This window comes from Tamandua tetradactyla, chromosome 12 (genome assembly GCF_023851605.1).
Source record: "Tamandua tetradactyla isolate mTamTet1 chromosome 12, mTamTet1.pri, whole genome shotgun sequence".
NCBI classification, from domain to species: Eukaryota; Metazoa; Chordata; class Mammalia; order Pilosa; family Myrmecophagidae; genus Tamandua; species Tamandua tetradactyla.
The window spans coordinates 11,406,652-11,425,471 of record NC_135338.1 but is presented as its reverse complement, the minus strand read 5'-3'; the positions used below and the strand labels follow the sequence as shown (position 1 = coordinate 11,425,471).

The 18,820-nt window shown below is 48.6% G+C and overlaps 1 protein-coding gene across 5 annotated transcripts in view; it reads left to right on the top strand.

Moving 5' to 3' along the window:
- The window catches only part of SAMD4A (sterile alpha motif domain containing 4A), a 240,429-nt gene that overhangs the window by 212,500 nt on the left and 9,109 nt on the right, over window positions 1-18,820 (top strand). For all 5 annotated transcript variants that reach the window (XM_077122585.1, XM_077122586.1, XM_077122584.1 and 2 more), the window contains 4 exons: window positions 2,738-2,823; window positions 9,511-9,629; window positions 15,702-15,903; window positions 17,129-17,255. In XM_077122585.1, coding sequence (XP_076978700.1) covers window positions 2,738-2,823; window positions 9,511-9,629; window positions 15,702-15,903; window positions 17,129-17,255 — 534 coding nt within the window. The remainder of the gene's footprint in view (window positions 1-2,737; window positions 2,824-9,510; window positions 9,630-15,701; window positions 15,904-17,128; window positions 17,256-18,820) is intronic.

Here is an 18,820-nt window from a genome sequence, read left to right as displayed (position 1 = left end):
GGTCTCTACCATCCACGTGGCTACTACCACTGTGCCTTCTTCCAGGCTTGAGACAGAGCAAGACTCAGTTCCACATAAAGGGTCCCTTTTGCTCTTAGTCAATAAAACCCAAACCTAAGGCACTGCTTGTCACCTGTCCCCTTTTGCCACCTCAACTGTCCCCACCACCTCCATTCTGTAGTCCAGCCTGACCGTATCTCTGAGCACCTAAACCTTTGTACATACATTCCCTCTGCCCAGAACCAGAGTCCCTGCCAGTCCATATGAAGCCTTAATGTGAATGACAAAATGCACCCCCGCCCCCCCACCCCGTGAGTAGAGTAGCCCTGCAGCCACTCGCCATGGAGTGCTCTCGTGCAGCGCCATAGCCAAATGTGACAGCCTTGCCTTAAACAGGCTTTCCCTCACTCCAGCCATTCTCTTCACCTGTGTGATGCCTGCTCCTGCCCTTCCAAGTCTCACCTGAGTCCTTGCTACTCTAGGACGGCTGCCTGTTCCACGATCTGAGGGAGCTGCGCTTGCCAGGTCCCCAACTGCCCCTCTAGTTGCTCATTTCAGCCCAGTGCACACCAGGCCGCAACTACCTGTTTGTATGATTGCAACATCATCAGATGATTTTTCATAACCCATGGGCTCCCCATATGAAGTCCAGTGCTTGGCTTATAATAGGTGCCTGATAAGGGTTTTGCTGCATAAATTGGGAAATTACCAGCAGCTATCCAACACGCCATACCCACGCTGCCTGTGTGTCTGGAGGGCAGGACAGAATGAATGCACAACATGGTGCCTTAGGTAAGCGCATGCTTTCCACCTGGGCTACCCTCTGCCTTCCCACTGACTCAGAGCCTCATGTAAATATCCTTGAAAATGCCCAGCATTAGAATCGTCTGTGCTCGATGGGATATTTCACAAGAAATCTCTCTTGTTTATTTAAAAACTGTAGTGAATGCCAGTACTTTTCCTTTGGAGAGAGAAAACCATTTTTTTTCTTCTTTGTTGTCCAATATTTCGGGCCATTTTAAAGACCCAAGTGTTGGCCAGAAGAAAGTGGCACCTGAGCTTGATAGAATTGCAGTGAGAGGCACCTTCCCTGGATACACGTCCTAAGGAAAAAGACTTAAATTTGTGGAAATCTCTTTTTGCTGGAAAATGACTTGTGGCTTCCTTTGGAGCTGAGATGACAGTAGCTTGATGGTCAGGATGGGTCCTTTCTCTCCCCACACCTCGGTCCCAGAGCTGGGGTAGCGCAGACTTCCCCAGGTGTGAAGGTACAGCTCTGCCCCACCCCTGGGACTGGTTCCCTGAATATGTGGTCCACGGTCCCCTCCCTGTGACGAGGTCCACGGTGGGCTCAGCCTGCAGGAGACCCAGGCTCCTCCGACCCTGCTGCTCTTTAGATTTTGATGACTTTTAAAGAAGTCACGGAACCAGTACACACTCAATATGAAAAAATTCAAAGTGAACAAAACAGCGGGGAATGAAAAGCAGCCCCTCCCCCCACCCCAAGCCCTGCCATAGTCCTTCTAGGAAATGGCCACAATTACCAGTGTTGGATATCCACCTTGAACGTTTGTGATCATCTGCAAGCACACGAGTTTTTTTTAATACACAAACAGGTCGTATTTGACATTCTTTTCTGCAGCTTGTTTTTTTTTTCTTTTTACTTTATGTATTTTTGATCTTCCTATCTATATAAATAGCACTACCTCGCTTTCTTTTTTTTGTAACGGTTACATGCCGTACCTATCCCACTGTGTGCACAAACCATAATTCATTTCCAGGCCCCAGTGAATGGGCATTGAGGTGGTTTCCAGGTTTTTGCTATTACAAACAATGCTACGTGAACATCTACGTGCAAACTCAGCCATAGGATGGGGTACAGAAAAGGACTAAATGGGATTCCATGACAGGTTGGTTTCTCGGGTTTCGGGAGAGGAAGGAACCAAGTATGAAGCCCAACTTTCAAGCTTGGTCTCCTTGAGTGCCCACCATCTTTACTGTCTCGTTGATGTCTTCCCACCAACTCCAGCACGCCTTCTAAAGCCACCACCAAAGGTTGTGGCCTCTCTGGTGGGAGCAAACTGGGCTGTGCCCTTGCAGCCGTGAGAAATCCAGGCTGTGTGTGTGTAGACTTAAGTCAGCTCCAGCTAGTTTAGCACCAAGTTTGTAGGTGAACCTACCCGTGTATAAAACATGCAGGCCACACTGAGAAGGTTCCCCTCCCATGGTTGAGTAGCACCCACGCACCTCACATCCTCCGAGATGGATATTCCTGCAGGCACAGACGTGACTGCCACGCCACCTGGCAAGGGGTGTGCGGTTCATTCACAAAATTGCGGAGGCTGTGCTCTGATTGCATCAGTGCCCTTTGATGCCTTTGAAAGCCCCTCTCAAAAGGAGCCTTTTGCAATGCTATAGCCCCGGACGCTCCTGCTAGCTGCTGTGTCCTTTCCATCACCAAGCGTCTGTCTCAGGCTCGACTGCAGGAGGCTTAATATAGAATGGTATGCCTGGAATGAACCGAAGGGGCTTCTGAAGGCAAGAGCTCTCGTGGTGGCCAAACCTTTGATGCCCTGAAATGAGGAGCCTCACTGGCCTTTCTTGCGATCACGTAAAGCCAGAGGCATGCGCACCTCTCATATTGGGCCTGAAAGGAAATCAGAGGCGGGTTTCCGGAGGTTGGAATGGGTGTGCATTTTTCTAATTAATCTTCTTCTTTTCTTTTTTTAATTCACAGTGTGCACCCAGCTCTTAGTCTCCAGACCTGATGAGGAAAATATAAGTTCCTATTTGCAGCTCATCGACAAGTGTCTCATTCATGAGGTGAGTACTGACAGGTTTTACAAAGTTGTTTTTCTCATTGCTTAGAGATGGTTCTCAAGAATTTCTGTGATGTGGTCCTTTCGGCATCCAAAAAAAAAATACTTGTTTTTAGGGGTGGCTGGTCATTACGAACTGCTCAGGCAGACTCAAACCTAGACGTAGCTCGTATTGGACTTTGGGGTCCAAAGAGTCATGTGGACTGAGAACTCTGAGATGAGGGCGAATACCCAAGAGAAACTTGTGACCCCAGAAGAATCCCTGAGTGACTGAGCCTGAGGAGGTTATCACAGGGCCCTGACAGCTCGCCCTTGGCGTTCTCAAGTCTTCTTAAAATTTTGTGTTCAAATAATGTTTTGCCTTTGGTTCAGCTCAAGTTGAGAAGAGGTGAGAGAGCAAAAGAAGTGATGAAAATGTGTGTTTGTGTGTGTGGCTTGATGGCTCGTTAATGCACGCTTCTGTTTTGATTTGTGGCTTTTCTAGGGATTGCATTTAGCCATGTGCCATCTCGGAGAAGGACTGAGGCAGGCTGGGGATGCACCTTCCCAGCCTCTCCGTGCACAGCCTTAGTGTTTGGAGTTAGGTGGTCCCCAGGCCAGCGGGTGCCCTGGCTGGGTGGTGTTTTAGTTTGAGAGCGGCCACAGTATACCAGAAACAAAACGGCTTTTAAAAAGGGAATTTAGTAAGTTGGAAGTTTACAGTTCTGAGGCTGTGAAAACGTCCCAGTTAAAGCATCCACAAGAGATTACCTTCTCTCAAGACAAGGCGGATGCCCTCCAGGATACCTCTGTCAGCTGTGAAGGCACATGGCAACATCTGCTAGCTTTCTCTCTTGGCTTCTCCTTTCGTAAGGATTCCCCCCAGGGTGTTTTCTTTCTTCATCTCCAAGATTCTCTGGCTGTGTGGGCTCTGTTGATTCTGAAACTTTTTCAAAAATGGTTCCCTCTTAAAGGGCTCCAGTAAGTGACTACACCTTGAATAGGTAGAGACACATCTCCATGGATACCATCTAATCAAATCTTACTACCCACAATTAGGTGGGTCACATCTCCACAGACATAACTTAATCAAAAGCTCCCACCCAGCAATACTGAGTCAGGGTTAAGGAACATGGCTTTCCTGGGATATAGGACAGTTTCAAACCAGCACAGGTGGAGAGAGGGCATTGTGCCTCCAATACAGGACACATGTGGTTCTTGTGACCCTCCCCCTCCTCCAAAGTGGAACCTCAACAAGATGTAGGCTTTAGAAAACTTGGGACTAGATAAACCTAGAGTGATGGAGTCTTTTTGTGGGATTCTTAAAGCGAGAATAAGATGATAAAGCCCCCCAGGTCTCCTCATCTTTGTGGTTGTTCTAGTTTGCTAGCTACTGGAATGCAGTATACCAGAAACAAAATGGCTTTTAAAATGGGGGATTTAATAAGTTGCTAGTTTACAGTTCTAAGGCCGAGAAATGTCCCAATTAAAACAAGTCTATAGAAATGTCCAATCAAAGGCATCCAGGGAAAGATACCTTGGTTCAAGAAGGCCGATAAAGTTCAGGGTTTCTCTCTCAAGTGAGAAGGCACATGGTGAATACAGAGTTTCTCTCTCAGCTAGAAAGGCACCTGGTGAACATGAGGTCGTCTGCTAGCTTCCTCTCCAGCTCCCCCCGGAGGCATTTTCCTTTTTCATCTCCAAAACTCGCTAGCTAGTGGACTGTCTGCTTCGTGGTGCTGTGGTGGTCTCTGCTCTCTCAGAATCTCTCACATTCTCTAAAATGTTTTCTCTTTTATAGGATTCCAGTAAACTAATCAAGACTCGAATGGGTGGGGACATGCCTCTACCTAATCCAGTTTAACAACCACTCTTGATTGAGTCACATCTCCAGGGAGATGATCTAATTACAGTTTCAAACATACAGTGCTGAATAGGGATTAGAAGAAATGGCTGCCTTTACGAAATGGAATTAGGATTAAAACATGGATTTTCTAGGGTCCCTACATCCTTTCAAACCAGCACAGCATGTTATTGAAAGCATTTGTAGTTAGAACCCAGGGGTCCACAGGCCCCAGTGAAGGGGCTCCCCAGCCCTGAGGTTGGTCCCGGTGCCCCCTTCCCACCCGAACCTCCCGTTTCCCTCCCGGCTGCCCAGTGGGCACTCCTGCTATTGAAGGCCTTGAGCCAGAACTCAGCCGATCATCTGGCTGGTGGGAGCTCAGCCTCTCCTTCTTCTGAAATATTCAACTATTCAATGTTCCAAGGCATTAGTTTCTTTCACGGAAAAAAACGGAGAGAGCGATGTGCAGGTTATGTTTTCCCCCTTTCCTGGTTTCCCCAGAGAAACCAGGAATTGTCTGATGATGGCCAAAACCTATATGGAAAGACTTTATTTATATACGTCTCTTGGGAAGGGGGAAAGACTCTGAGAACGGGTTTCTTTTCCCTGTTTGACTATTACACCACCACCCCCAACCCCGACTGACCCTTTCCTATTCCCTGATGCCAGCACTGCATTTGGTGGGTGGGATAGCCAGTCAAAAAGCAAAAGAAAGAAGAAGGTAACTTTGTTGATTCAGAAGATATTTATTGAGCACCCAGGCCCTGCCCTGGACTAGCTTATAGTGCAAAGGTAGTGGGTGACACAAGATGAGAGTAGGTGAGCACGTATGTGGTGAAAATGGCTGTGGCCACATCACCCCAGCATGCCACGGAACAAAGGAGGCACAGAGCCGAAAACGGAATTCCTCAGAGCAGCCATCTCTGAGCTGGAGTCTTGGTGGTTAAGACTTAAGTAAAGGGTGGGAGAGTGCTCCAGGCAGGGACTGTGGCATTTGGAGGGCTTTGTGTTGTGCTAGAGAGGAAGGCATTTGGGGGTGTGGAGGATGGGGGAGCATGGGTCAGGGGACAGGTTTAAGCTTCTGAAGAAGCAAACTGGAATTCTGCTCCTTCTCCATACCCACCCCTACCATTGAGCCTTCAAGATACTGGAGAACAAAGTACCCTCCACCTTGCTTCAAATCTGTTGAGCCCACGGGACAAAATAATGACACTCCAGCTGCCTCTGCTTAACAGGGCACAGGCTCCCTAACTGAACCCACCCAGCCCTGAAATTCTGGCTCCAAGCTTCCACTTGCATGCCCTCCCTAGGTATCCCGACTCTCGATTTTGCTTCTTGCTCCTTTCCCACCGAGGCAGTGCCATACGAGTCAGTTCAAAGATGGCACCATGTGGTCCAAGCCACAGCTCGGCGAATGTCGCTGCTGGCAGGAGGCCCCAGCTGCATTTGAAGAGCCTCCCGTCCACAAGTGTGGTGGGTGAGAAGGGGCTCCCCACACGGGCCCTTGCCTGAGTTGAGGTTGGGCTGGAGGCACCATGCCCCACTTTGGAAGGGAAACTGTTGTTCAATACTTTTTGTTGTTATTTTAGCTCTTGGAGGAGAAAGCGTGTCTGAATGATTTCCCACAGTCCGGGTTAGTCTGTGTTGGTGGCACACCCTGCCTGTGAGCTCCGTGCAGGCATGCAGCCTCTGTCCAGGCTGAAGCTCAGCCTGCGCTTCCCAAGCCAGGGCCCCCTTTCACAGCCTGAACATGCAGTTCTTTCGTTGACCGGAGGGGAGGTTGACTAAGCCAAGACACCTCCCTCCCTCCCCGAGGGTGAGAGCACTGACGCCCTAGTGTGATGAAGGGAAGGACCAGAAAGTTCTGAATTTTATTTCTGAGACTCATCACTTAGTCCCCAGGATTATGATTCCAGGATGCTCGCCTCTTCAGTGTCGTGAGGTGGTTCTGCGAAGATAGGCTCTTGTCCCCTTCCTAAACTTTTAATCCAGCCCTAATGCTTGGGGACACATCTTACACATCTTCCAGATAAGTTGTTATGGGTCTGGGCCTGATGGCGGGTACAGAGCAACTCTAAAGTGGCTGACTGTGTCCAGGCCCCCCGTACGTGTAGAACCTTCCCTTCCCCTCCAGCGCCGGAGGACACTTTGCTCCCCCAGGCCCAGCCAAGGCTGCGCGTTAAGGCACCGCAGCCCACACTGGAGGTCCCGCCACAGGAACTAGCATCCAAAATCACCGGCAACTAGCCGTGACCTAGCTCCCGTCTGTGCCTCTGGGTTGCAGCTCCCAGAATTGAGAGAGAACCAGCCATCACACTGTTGCAGCCTGGCTAGTGGGCTCGCGCCTACCTGCAACCCTGAATTAAATGAGCCGACGCGCCTTCCATGTTGAGTGAGGGAGCAGACCTCTCTGTGGAGATGCAAACATTGTTTCCATCTTCTTGGATGCCGTTTGCCACCATAGAAGATGTCCTATATGACACGTCCTTGGAAACACTTTTAATGGGCATCTGCAAATGAACAATTTGCTCCATTGTCACTTGGAGACTCAGTCCTTTGGCCTGACTCCAGACCGGCTCAGTATTGTAGTTTTTAGACCTTAAAGTCATTTGTCTTGTGCTGCTTTGGGTGTTGAAGGTGATTGTTGATACCAGATGTGACAGACACTCACACATCACCAAAGGGCTGGTCTGTGCTACCAAAAAACGGGGTTGGGCCTGTGTGAGCAGCCTCTGAAAAGTAGAAAGCCAGTCGGACTTATGCAATTTTAAAAAGACCCTCCACGCCACTTAGAGTAACAAGTATGTGCCTGCCCCAGAATGTCTTGTACTCGGTAGGCGCTGAACAAATGTTGCATAAATGAGCAAAGGAGAACCACAGTGACGGAATGAATGTAGCCTCTGGAATGGGCTCGTCCTGAGTTCCCATCCCAGCTCTTTGATTTAATTGTCTAACTTCTCTGAATCTAAGCTTCCTTACCTCTAAAACGGAGAAAAGCACCTGCATCAAATTGCTGTAAAGGTTAAGTGAAAACTATGTGAGGTGGCTCACTTACCCTCCCCCACCCCACCGTTTGTTTATTTTTTTTAATCTAGATAAAAAATGTACTGAACCTAAGATGTACTGAGCCATCAGTAAGAGCCAGGCATGTTCTGAGTATTAAGTGCTTTTAAATTGTCATTTCACTTCATCCTTACAACAGCCCTTTGCGGGAGATATCGTTAACTCGGTTTTTAGGAGAAACTGAGTCTTGGGTATGGAAGCTTGCCTAAGGGCACACGGTGATTTGAGTCCTGCCCTCCCCATGCCACGCTCACCAGCACACCTGCGCCCTCACTGGAGGAGCCCATCGAAAGCGGAATCTATCTCCCCCTTTCCGGTCGCAATACCTGCCTTTCCCACAGGGTTTCAGTGGTGCACGGGGGGTTACAGTGGGGCATCCAGAAGAAAACCAGGTGGCCACCTTTCAGCCATGAGACTGTCTCAGCAAGCACCTAGGGAAGAGTCTGCAGCCTCTGTGATGGGCCCAGAGTCCTTCGGTTGGGCAGCCCTCCTGAACTAACCAGCGTCCTTCCAGGAAGCGAGGGTTTGCACAGCAATAACTTTTCAGCAATATGATAACTCCTTTTTATTTTTGGGCACATAGCTCTCCTGTGTTTTCAGACCTTAAAGATGAAACAGTCGTCAGGAGAGAATGAAGCTTGTCATGTTTGTTTGTTTGTTTTCTGTTTTTAAGAAATCTGTTTCCTTTATGGGAAGTAGTCAAGTCGTCTGTTATGCTAATAGTTTATTGCTACTTAGGAGATTTCATGCCTCGTTGACAAAACTACTGGAGCGTGTGATTTCCTGGGTGGTTACTGCCAATCAGTCAAATCTTTAACAGGAGTGCCACAGTGAGTGCCTGGGTTCTGGGCACTCGGCATGGATTCATCTACGACCCATTTCTCATCGACATCTAGAATGTTCATGGTCTACCTGCTAGAAGCCCAGATTCTCTAGGCTCCAGTTAGCACCCCATTAAAGCAGGCGCTGCGCATGTGGGTATCCCCCTGGCTGATTCTGACGAATCAAGAATTTGAGAGGCCGTGCGCTGGGGACTCATCGCCCATGTACAGTCCTTCCTTTGGCTGTGGCCAACACAGAGACGGTACACAAATGCTCACGCAATACAGGTGTGACTGTTCAGGGGGCAACAGGCAGACCATCTCTACACACCAATTGTAACTAGAAAAGACTAGTTATAGTCTTTTCTATAGATCTGAAGGCATCAGATCTACCCCTTTTCCTACAGTTTCGGCAAGATTTAGGTCCGTCTTAGTATACTGGGGTTTTCGCAGGACGTGGGGCTTCTTAACTGGATATTTCTCAACAGAGCCCTGAGACGCAGAGAATGTTCTTCATTCTCTTAAGCCCTCAGCCTGCTCCGGGGTGACTGCATGCCATCAAGCAGATTGATTTTTGGAACAGTTTAGCATTTCTGTTGATTATGAAAATGCAGGGGGCCTGAAAAAAAGCCAGAGCATTCAACAATCAATTTTGCAATTCATTCTTTGCTAAGAAATAGAATCCACAGTGGAGCTGGGAGAATGAGTAAGGTGAGTATGGACCTACCAGAAGTGCAACTGAAAAAAAGAGGATCGCCAAAAGCTTAACCCGTGTACCTGACTGGACACCTCCGGTCAAATATCAAAAACTTAAATTTTCAATATAGGCATCTCCCAAATTAAACTGACCATTGTCTGGCCCAGTTGGAAACAGGTGAAGAAAAAATAACCACAGAGACTCTGACGTTTTCCCCTGTTAATTGCACGTTTCTCTCTCTAACACCAGGCTGCATCACCTATTAAAAAGTCTTGTTTGTTTTTGCAGGCTTTTACAGAGACACAGAAAAAAAGATTGTTGTCATGGAAACAGCAAGTGCAGAAGCTCTTTCGGTCTTTCCCTCGGAAAACCCTTCTAGACATATCAGGATATCGACAGCAAAGGAAGTAGGTTGAGATTTCATTCTTTGTAATGCTCGGTCGTTTCCCCAGCTCCTCATTTGCCTGCCTCAGTTTCTGGGGTGGAAACCTAGCAAGGCAGCAAGCTTTGTTCACCAAGATACTCGTGACAAGTCCAGATCTCATTCTTTAAAACAGGTGGGTTTGGGAAAAGGCTGTAGAGAGAGCGCGTGCCCAGAGAAAGAGCTGAAGGTGATGTTTTCTGATTCAATTCATGTTGTCAAAATGATGGTATTTATTGGTGGGGGCCTGGGGGAGGTGTGCTACAATTTAACAAATTAGAGCAAAATCCTTAGTAGCTTGCCTGAGGAAGAGGGTTCAGAAAGGATGAGAATGGGTTGTTCTATACGCACCTTAAGTGGTAGTGTAATTTTTCTCCCTCCTAGCTGCAGACGAGCTAATTATAGTCAGTGGCAGGGTGAGAAGCCCAACCCTGGTCTGTTTTGGTCTGAGCTGCAGTCTAACAGTGGAGCAGGACCATTCTTGATTTTTTCATAGTACTTCAGCTTCTGGATGCAGTTAAAAATAAGCCTCGTTGTACTTTAGATCCCATTACCTTAATGTGATTTTTAAATTGAAGAATCCAGTTGCATAGGAAAGGTGCGTTGCAGCAAAAATTGGGCGGCATTGGGGAGGAATTAAGCAGAGAGGTTGAGTTAAAGCCTTGAGCAATGACCGGGAGTTGTTGGAAAATAAAAAGAATAATACAAACATCGTGAAAAGTCAGTGTTCTCTTTTGCATTTTTAAATATGAGCAGATAACAGTTTTTCACTTCCACCTAAAAAGTTCTGACTTAATTTCTCAGTGCATATATAGAAGCTCTGTCTTTGTTGTTAAAATTTTTGGCACTTATTTGCATCAGTGTGCTTAAAACATCACTGTTTTGTACTATTTGAGGAAGAGGAGGGCAGTTTGAGTTTGTGAAAAGTCTTCATTAAAGTTGAATTATAAAATTGAAGCATTGTTAGACTCCAGCATATGAAATGCTGTTACTTATTAAATAAACATTTATTTAGCATTTACTATGTGCCAAGTGGTATTTAAGCGCTTTAAGAATATTAATCCATCTAACCCTTGTAACAGCCGTATGAGGTAGGGTTGCTATTATCATCCTGATTTTGCAGACAAGGAAAATCAGACCCCAGGAACTTAGCTGAGGTCGATGGTGTGATATGCCCAGAATTTGGACCCACAGACCAGGGCCAGCTTCAGAGTCTGTGTTCTTAGCCGCTCTTAACCTCATGCCACTCTCTGGGAGCCTCAGCAGGATCTAGAAGTCTGAAATCATTCCCTCTGAGTGTCTCAGGCTGATGAACGGAGAGGAGGGCCAGGCAAAGCCAGACTCTTTCTCACCAGCCCCCTGGAGGTCTGCGGTGCCTCTGCAGTGGCCCACCCTCGTGGGTTGGTTTGGACCACCTGGCACTCTGCAGATTCTAGTGGCCCAGACAACAGATAAGCAAGGCTATTCCTCAGCCTTCTTCCCTGAAGCCCCATTCCAAGCTCTCAGTCTTCAAAGGGCAGCAGCACTTCCCCCAAGTGAAACCCCCCTCTTACAACCCCAGGCCCTTGGGAGACAAGTTCTAAGAAGAGGAGATTCCGAAATTGAAGATGAAGATAGGTCTTTAAACTCTTTGGTTCCCCCAAAAGTCTCATCCCCTGCCTGTGTCGGCTCTACTTTGGCCTTGGTCCACATCGGAGAACCCAGCTCAGGGCAGAGCTGGGGGCGGTAACCTTGACTTCTCTAGAGCATCATTAACTACCAGCTGCCAGTGGGCTCACCCAAGGCTTGCCAGTTTGGAATCCCGACAGACCTCTTTTTATTGATTAGATAAGAATGAATTCAGTCATCGATTGTGAGCGTTCAATTGGATGTTGCTAAAGCTGTAGAAGGTATTTTACTCTCCTAAGTATTATCTCTAGGATCTTTTATGCTATTAATTTGCTTTGAAGACCTGTTTCTCCAGTAATGCAAAGGTAACTGCAGCCCAGCCTCTGCTTGGATTATCACAAATCCCGAATTAATTGGTTCTTATTAGTGTTATTTTTATCAAAGCCTTTTCATGCATTTAAATGTAATGAAATCAGTCGGTTATATTTAGGAAGGCAGAGATGAAGAGACACAGATGGACACAGCAAAAGAATGAGAAAGGAAAACTTACTTTTGCCACTCTGTTCTCACCCCAGAGAGCATGATTATTTCATTAAGCCTAGTGATCTTACGGAAGCCTGGTGTTCGCTCTGGTGGCCGGCAGTGGCAGCTCCTCAGCAAATCTGGCTTTATGAAAACCAACTGGAGACCCCAAAGAAGGACCCCGTCACCAGTCAAAAGATGGCCTAACCAGATTCTCCTTTCTGATCTCGTCCTACCCGCCCCACCACCACCCCAAAAAAGTGCTGGGCTCTGCCCCCTGAACACAGCCCAGCTCAAAGCGTTCCAACATTTGGAGTCCCAAGATCCATCATTTTTCCAATGACTAAGTGTCCTAAAACAGAATCATTCTCTTGCTAAAGAAGATAGACTTGCCTTCCTGGAAGCACAAATCATTTTAGCATCCCTCATTGACTGGCCTTATTTTGCATATGAAATAACGTTTTAAAAATCCAACCAAAAAGGAAAGTGGGCAAAAAAGCAATCTACGCTAAATAAGGAAAAGTCTTAGCAGAATACTGAATCATCTGCCAGGTGGCCAAAATTCCGATTCCAAAATCCAAAGGACTTAAGTTTTCTAAACCATAGTTTTTTTAAAAAACAAAACAAAACACTTGATCCTTGTCTCTACCTGTCATGGGTCTTAGATTGTCCTTTGCTCACATGGAGTTACGTCTACTCCTCCTGGCACTAAGTTCTTCTTTCTTAAATTCTAAAGATTTTGGACCTTAAGAAAAAGAAGGAAAAGGAAAACAAAGGGGGAAAAGAGGCTAAAACCAGTGGCTGTCGTCAGCCTCGGCACCCTCAGATGCGCCTTACGCTGCAATCCAGAACCTCCACCTGGCACAGGAGGGGAGGCGGACGCCTAAGAAGCCCGTGAATCAGTTGCAAGCAGCCCACCATAGATTTCTCTTCCCTGACTCCCCTCTCCCTTGGAATTTTAGAAGGTCTGGGGCGAAGAGAAACATTTTCCAAGATAACTGTGTGCTGCTACCAGCCCTCAGTCCCCTCCCATCCGCACATACACAGCTCTCTCAGGAAATCCCGGGGTTGCAGCAACCCGGGTTCTCCTTAACTGGTTAAACTACGTCACCCCGTCTCCAGGAGTTTCTGACAGGCTCGGTCCAAACGCCCCCTGTGAAGCTGGGGAAAGCAAGTCTGTTCCATCTTGTGGCCGTCGGAGGGAAAGCATTTTGACTTAAACATCACTGAATGACTAAAGCTGACTCTTCTTGGAAAGAATGTGCTGGTTCCTAAAACACTGCTGGCTGCTGCGTAACCTCCTAAAACCTGAGGCCTGTGCTGGAGAGGACAAGTTCCTCAGTGCTGAGATCACCGGACCGAAAGGGAACGCAGGCGTCAGCACGTGGAGGCCGGGTCCCCGGTGGCCTTCCCGCGTGGGCCTGGGACAGGCAGCGTCACCTCTCTGGACTTCACGCGGCCCGCAGGGTGGGGGACCGGCACGCTTGCACATGTCACCTCCGCTCTCACGTCCCTGCCCTCAGCCCCCCGGGGAGCCAGCTCCCCGGAAATGGGGTCTGCATTTCCACTCGGAGGAACATCAGGAGGGCAGCGATTGCCTCATTCATTCACTCATTCATTCATTCAGACTGTACTTACTGTGCCGGGAGCTGATTCAGGCATGGGATGCACAGGACTGGTGAGGACAGACACTGTCCTTTTCCCATGGCATTCGCCTCCTGGTGGGACTCACAGGTCACTCTCTCCAAGTCGGATATGGGACATGGACTCCAGGATGATAGAAAGAGCACTGGGCCAGCGGGCAGACCAGGTTCTGTTCTGTTTCTGCCGCTTTCTTGCTAGGTGACCTCTTGAAAGGCACGTGAGTGCTCAGGGCCCCTGTCCAGTGTGTCACACAATGGCCTGGACTAGACACAGCATGGAAGAAGGCAGAATGGCATGCCAGTCATCATGGGATTGAGAAGGCCTTCTCGGCCAAAAGGGGGAAGAGAGAAATGAGACAAAAGAAAGTGTCAGTGACTGAGAGATTCCAGAAGAGTCAAGAGGGTATCCTGGAGGTTATTCTTATGCATTACATAGATATCCCCTATGTAGTTTATGGTGTATTGGAGTGGCTGGAGGGAAGTACCTGAAACTGTTGAGCTGTGTTCCAGTAGCTTTGATTCTTGAAGATGATTGTATAAAGATAGCACTTTTACAGTGTGCCTGTGTGATTGTGCAAACCTTGTGTCTGATGCTCCTTTTAATCCAGGGTATGGACAGATGAGTCAAAACAATATGGATTAAAAAATAAATAAATAATAAGGGGAGAAAAGGGTTAAATATATTGGGTAAATGGAAATACTAGTCGTCAATGAGAGGGAGGGGTAAGGGGTATGATATGTGTGAGTTTTTTTCTTTTTTCTTTTTATTTCTTTTTCCAAAGTGATGCAAATGTTATAAAAAATGATCAGGGTGATGAATTCACAACTATGTGATGATATTGGTAGCCTTTGATTTTAACCATGTCAAGAATGTATGTTTGTTTGTTGTTTAAAATAAAACATTTTCTTAAAAAAAGAATAGGGCGGGCCACGGTGGCTCAGCAGACAGAGTTCTCGCCTGGCGTGCTTGAGACCCGGGTTCAATCCCCGGTGCCTGCCCATGCCAAAAAAATAAATAGAATAGCATGGCCGTTAACCTTCCCGGCTCATACCTCAGCGCTGCCCTCTTCTGGCCGTGTGACCTTCACCAAGTTGGGGAGCTTTTTCTCCTTCTACAGCTGTAAAAAGGAATTGCATGCCAACTTCAGAAGGTCATTGTGAGGTTTAAAGAATCAACGTACCAATTCAAAAAATGGGCAAAGGACTTGAACAGATAGTTCCCCGAAGATGATATACAAATGGCCGACAGACACATGAAAAGATGCTGCACACCCTTTGTCATTCAGGAAATGCACATCAAAGCCACAATGAGATACCATCTCACACCCAATAGGACAGCTATTACTTCAAAAATGGAAAACAACCAGTGCTGGCAAGGAGGTGGAGAAATAAGAACCCTCGTACGTCGGCGGGGGAAGTGTAAAAGAGTGCAGCTGCTGTGGAAAACAGTTTGGCGGGTCCTCAGAAAGTTAAAAATAGAATTACCATTTGACCTGGCAATTGCTCTTCTAGGTATATGCCCCAAAGCATTGAAAGTAGAGCCTCAAACAGGTTCTTGTATAGCAATGTGCATAGTGGCATTATTCACAATGGCCAAATGGTGGAAGCAACCCAAATGCCCATCAGCAGGTGAATGGATAAACAAAATGCGGTCTATGCACACATTTTGCATAATATGCAAATATTATTCAACCGGAAAAGGGAATTAGGTGCTGATACTTGTGACAGCATGAAGGAATCTTGAATACATCATGGTGCATGAAATAGGTCAGACACAAGAAGACATACATTAGATGGTTCCATTGACTTGAAGTACCTAGAATATGCAAATTCATGGAGCCATAAAGTAGATTACAAGTTACTAGGGGCCCAGGGAGTTGGCCATGGGGATAGGGAGTTATTGCTTAATGGGTATAGAGTTTTTGTTTGGGGTGATGACAAAGTGTTGGCGATGGACGGTGGAGATAGTGGCAGGATTTTATGAATGTAATTAGCACTGAATCGTACACATGAAAGTGGTTAAAATGGGAAATTTTGAGTTGTTTATATATCCCCACAATTCTTTTTCAAATGTTGCAGTTAACCAGGAAACCGAGGAATCAATATGATTCCTTGACAACAGATGTCAGCTGTTGTCTTAATCATGGTCCCTTCCCAGCAGAGAGTCCCCCATAAGCCTCATACCTGTCAACATGTGAGCAAACCCCAAGGAGGCAGCCGGGGGTTTGGGGAAGGGTGGAGGCTGACTGACGGACCCCTGGCTTGTTTTCTGTTCCCTCTTGCAGCCGTGGCTTTGGACAGTCCAGTTCCCTCCCCACGTCTGGCTCCGTGGGTGGTGGCATGGGCAGACGGAACCCACGCCAGTACCAGATCCCCTCTCGGAATATCCCTTCGGCCCGGCTTGGACTCTTGGGGACCAGCGGATTTGTCAGTTCCAACCAGCGCAGCACCGCTGCCAACCCCACCATCATGAAACAAGGAAGACAGGTTTGTTCCACCACAGGGAGAAGAGAGGGCCAGCCCAGCTCAGGCTGAAGCTTCAGGACCTCCCCCAAGGGAGGCTAAACCCAACGAACAGTTGTCCACATGCCTCAGAGGTGACGAGGGTTGTCGGCAGCGTTTCTCAGGGAGGCAAAGGTGCCCCATGGCTGGGTGAGAACCTGTGAGAAAAAATGCAAAGCCTACTTTTTTATTTTTGCATTGATCCTTAACCTGCCCGAGCAAACCTCATCACCTCCCACATCTGGGTTCCAAAGGCACCTGAAGCATTACAGGAGCAGGAACCTTCCTTTACCTTCCCATCTTGGGCAAATAACTCCCTCAGCCACTGTCCCAGCTGTGTTGGAGAATCTGCAGGGCCAAGCTGGAAAGAGGCCTTACGAGGGAGAGGTGCAGCTTTCTCAGCCAGTCAAAGCCAGCACTGCCCACAGGTTTGCTCCTGTAACATTTCGAGCTGACCTCTCTGTCCCGTGGGCTCCTCACCCCTCTAACCCTGCCCTTCTCCCTCCCATCCAATGCCTCTACCTGTCTGCCCCCAGCTTTGTGCAGACGGCAGTTGGATTGGAGGGACACAAAGGGGTCTGAGACGCTCTGGGTTCTCATAAGAGAGTAAGAAGCTGGGTGCATCCCCCAGGGGAAAGCAGCACCCTGTATCCAAGAGCCCCACCTGGTAACCACCATCCTGAGCCCCCAGGGGGTTTCAAAAGGAACTCCCTGCTAGGACTCATTAGAAACACACACACACACCAAATCACGTTAGCTGGCTGCCGGCTGAGAACAGGGAGGTTCTCTTTTCCCCTCTTCCTTTGGAGTAAGTGGTAAGACTCTCAAAAAGAAAATCAAATGCAAACCCTGAAATAGTTTATGCTTTTCATCACAGACATTTACAGAACTCCCCTGTTTCCTCGAAAAGTGACAGGAAAAGCAAAGGCAATAGAAGGTAGAAAAAGTTTTGAGGGCAGTGCAGGGAGAAGCATCTGGAAGAAAGCCAGCTAAGAGGGAGGCCTGGGGGTGGGGGGTGCTGGATAAAGTGAATGGACTCTACACCCTCTCTCTGTGCAGACCCACACGGGCGGCACTGGCCTGCAAGCCCTTTTCCGGAACTTAGCAGAGAGGTCTCCCGTGGCATTTGCCTCCTGCCGAAATTGGGACTGGTGGCTCTGGCCCTGCGGGGTGTCTGGACTCACGGATTCCCTTTTGTGTTTCTCACCAGAACCTCTGGTTTGCCAACCCTGGGGGCAGCAACAGCATGCCCAGCCGGACCCACAGCTCGGTCCAGAGGACACGCTCGCTGCCCGTGCACACTTCTCCGCAGAACATGCTGGTGCTCCAGCAGCCAGGTAGGGCCTGGGGCCTGGGCTCTCACTGGCTCCTCCCCGAGACACGAGGGGAGGCCAAAATAGATGCCCCCGAGAACCCAGGCCAAAACTGCTCAGCCTCGACTGTCACCACTCATTCCTTTGAGTGTATAGGAGCCTTTCCTTTTTTAAACTGTGCTTTGCCAGCATGAATCGCATTGGCTGGGAGCCAGCGTATGTCACCCCAGGGGTTGCTTGCTCTCTGATGGGGATATTTTTGATCCTCATCATATTTCTAAATGGATTCAACCAGAGATACTGCTGGGCGGTGTTTTGAGGAGAGGGTTGCACGAGAAGTGTTGTGTGTGGTTCGTATGCGGGGTACGGTATGTGGCGAGGGAAAGAGTGAGACACAGACAATAAACCTGACTGTGTCGACACTAATTGACCTTCCCCCTGGTTTGAGATCACCTTGCAAACCTGATAAGTATCAAACCAGGCATCTTTCTCTTACTTGGTTGAAAGAAGCTTGGCATGCTCCGACTGCACCTTCAGCCGTGCCTCCTGAGACAGGGCCGCAGGACTTGTGTACAGACGTCAAATATTTGAACCTTTCTGGGTGTAGGCATTGACCTGGTCTTCAAGAGCTAGTCATACAAAGTTGTGTGGGCAATTGCTGTGCCTACCTAGGTGGCCTTCGGCCGGGCAAACCTGAGACGATGCAGCACATGTAGGGAAATAACCCCCCTAGGCAGCAGACATGCTCTGCACAGTAAGTCTTGCGGGAGCGCAAAGAAGGAAAGTGTACCTGGGGTGGGCAAGGGAGCTTTGTGACACTGGAGCTGAGCTTCAGGGGACAGAAGGGGGAAGCGGGGGAAGGAGGAAGATTGAAGTTACAGGCAGAAGGAACCAAGGGGGCGAGACGGCAAAGATCAGGGTGCCAGAAGGTGAGCCGAGGGAGCTGTAAATATGGAGGCCAATAGTGGAAGGCTTTGAATGCAAGGCGAGGGTCTTGGACTCTGGCTGCTTGTGTGGGGAGCCCGTGCATGAGTTTGAGTAGGGACAGGAAGAGTGAATGGGGAGGCAGGCTGGAGGTCAGAAGGCCCCCCGGCCCCAGATCATTCCTTCCCATCCTCTGTTCTCATGCACAATCATGTATAATTAACTCCCAATAAAAGAGAATCTGGAGATTTAAAGACCTCCTGGGGACAAGGGCACCTTTCACCTCCTTGGGTGACTATTGCCACCTGGCCTCAGCCCTGGAGGGACCCGCAGCCTTGCCTCCTTCAGCCCTACGTGTCCTTGGCACCCTCTTGACTTCTTCCAGCCTTGCCTTCCTGTGGCTCTTTTCCAAGTCCTTAATTCCTCCTCTTTGTCCTCCCAGCACTTCCCTCAAGTCCCTCCCGTCTTCACCGGGAAGGCCAGGCCCGGGCGGCCCAGTCCCCAAGAGCAGAGCCAGCCTGAGCCCCAAGGGAGGGTTCTGGGGGGTCTCTGGATACAGGTTTTCACTCTGTGCTTTGCTTGCCCTCTGTGGCTGGGCAGCAGTGCCGAGGGGCTGGACCCCGCTCAGTGTACCTACCCACCCAAGATAGTTTGGTCCTCTTGGC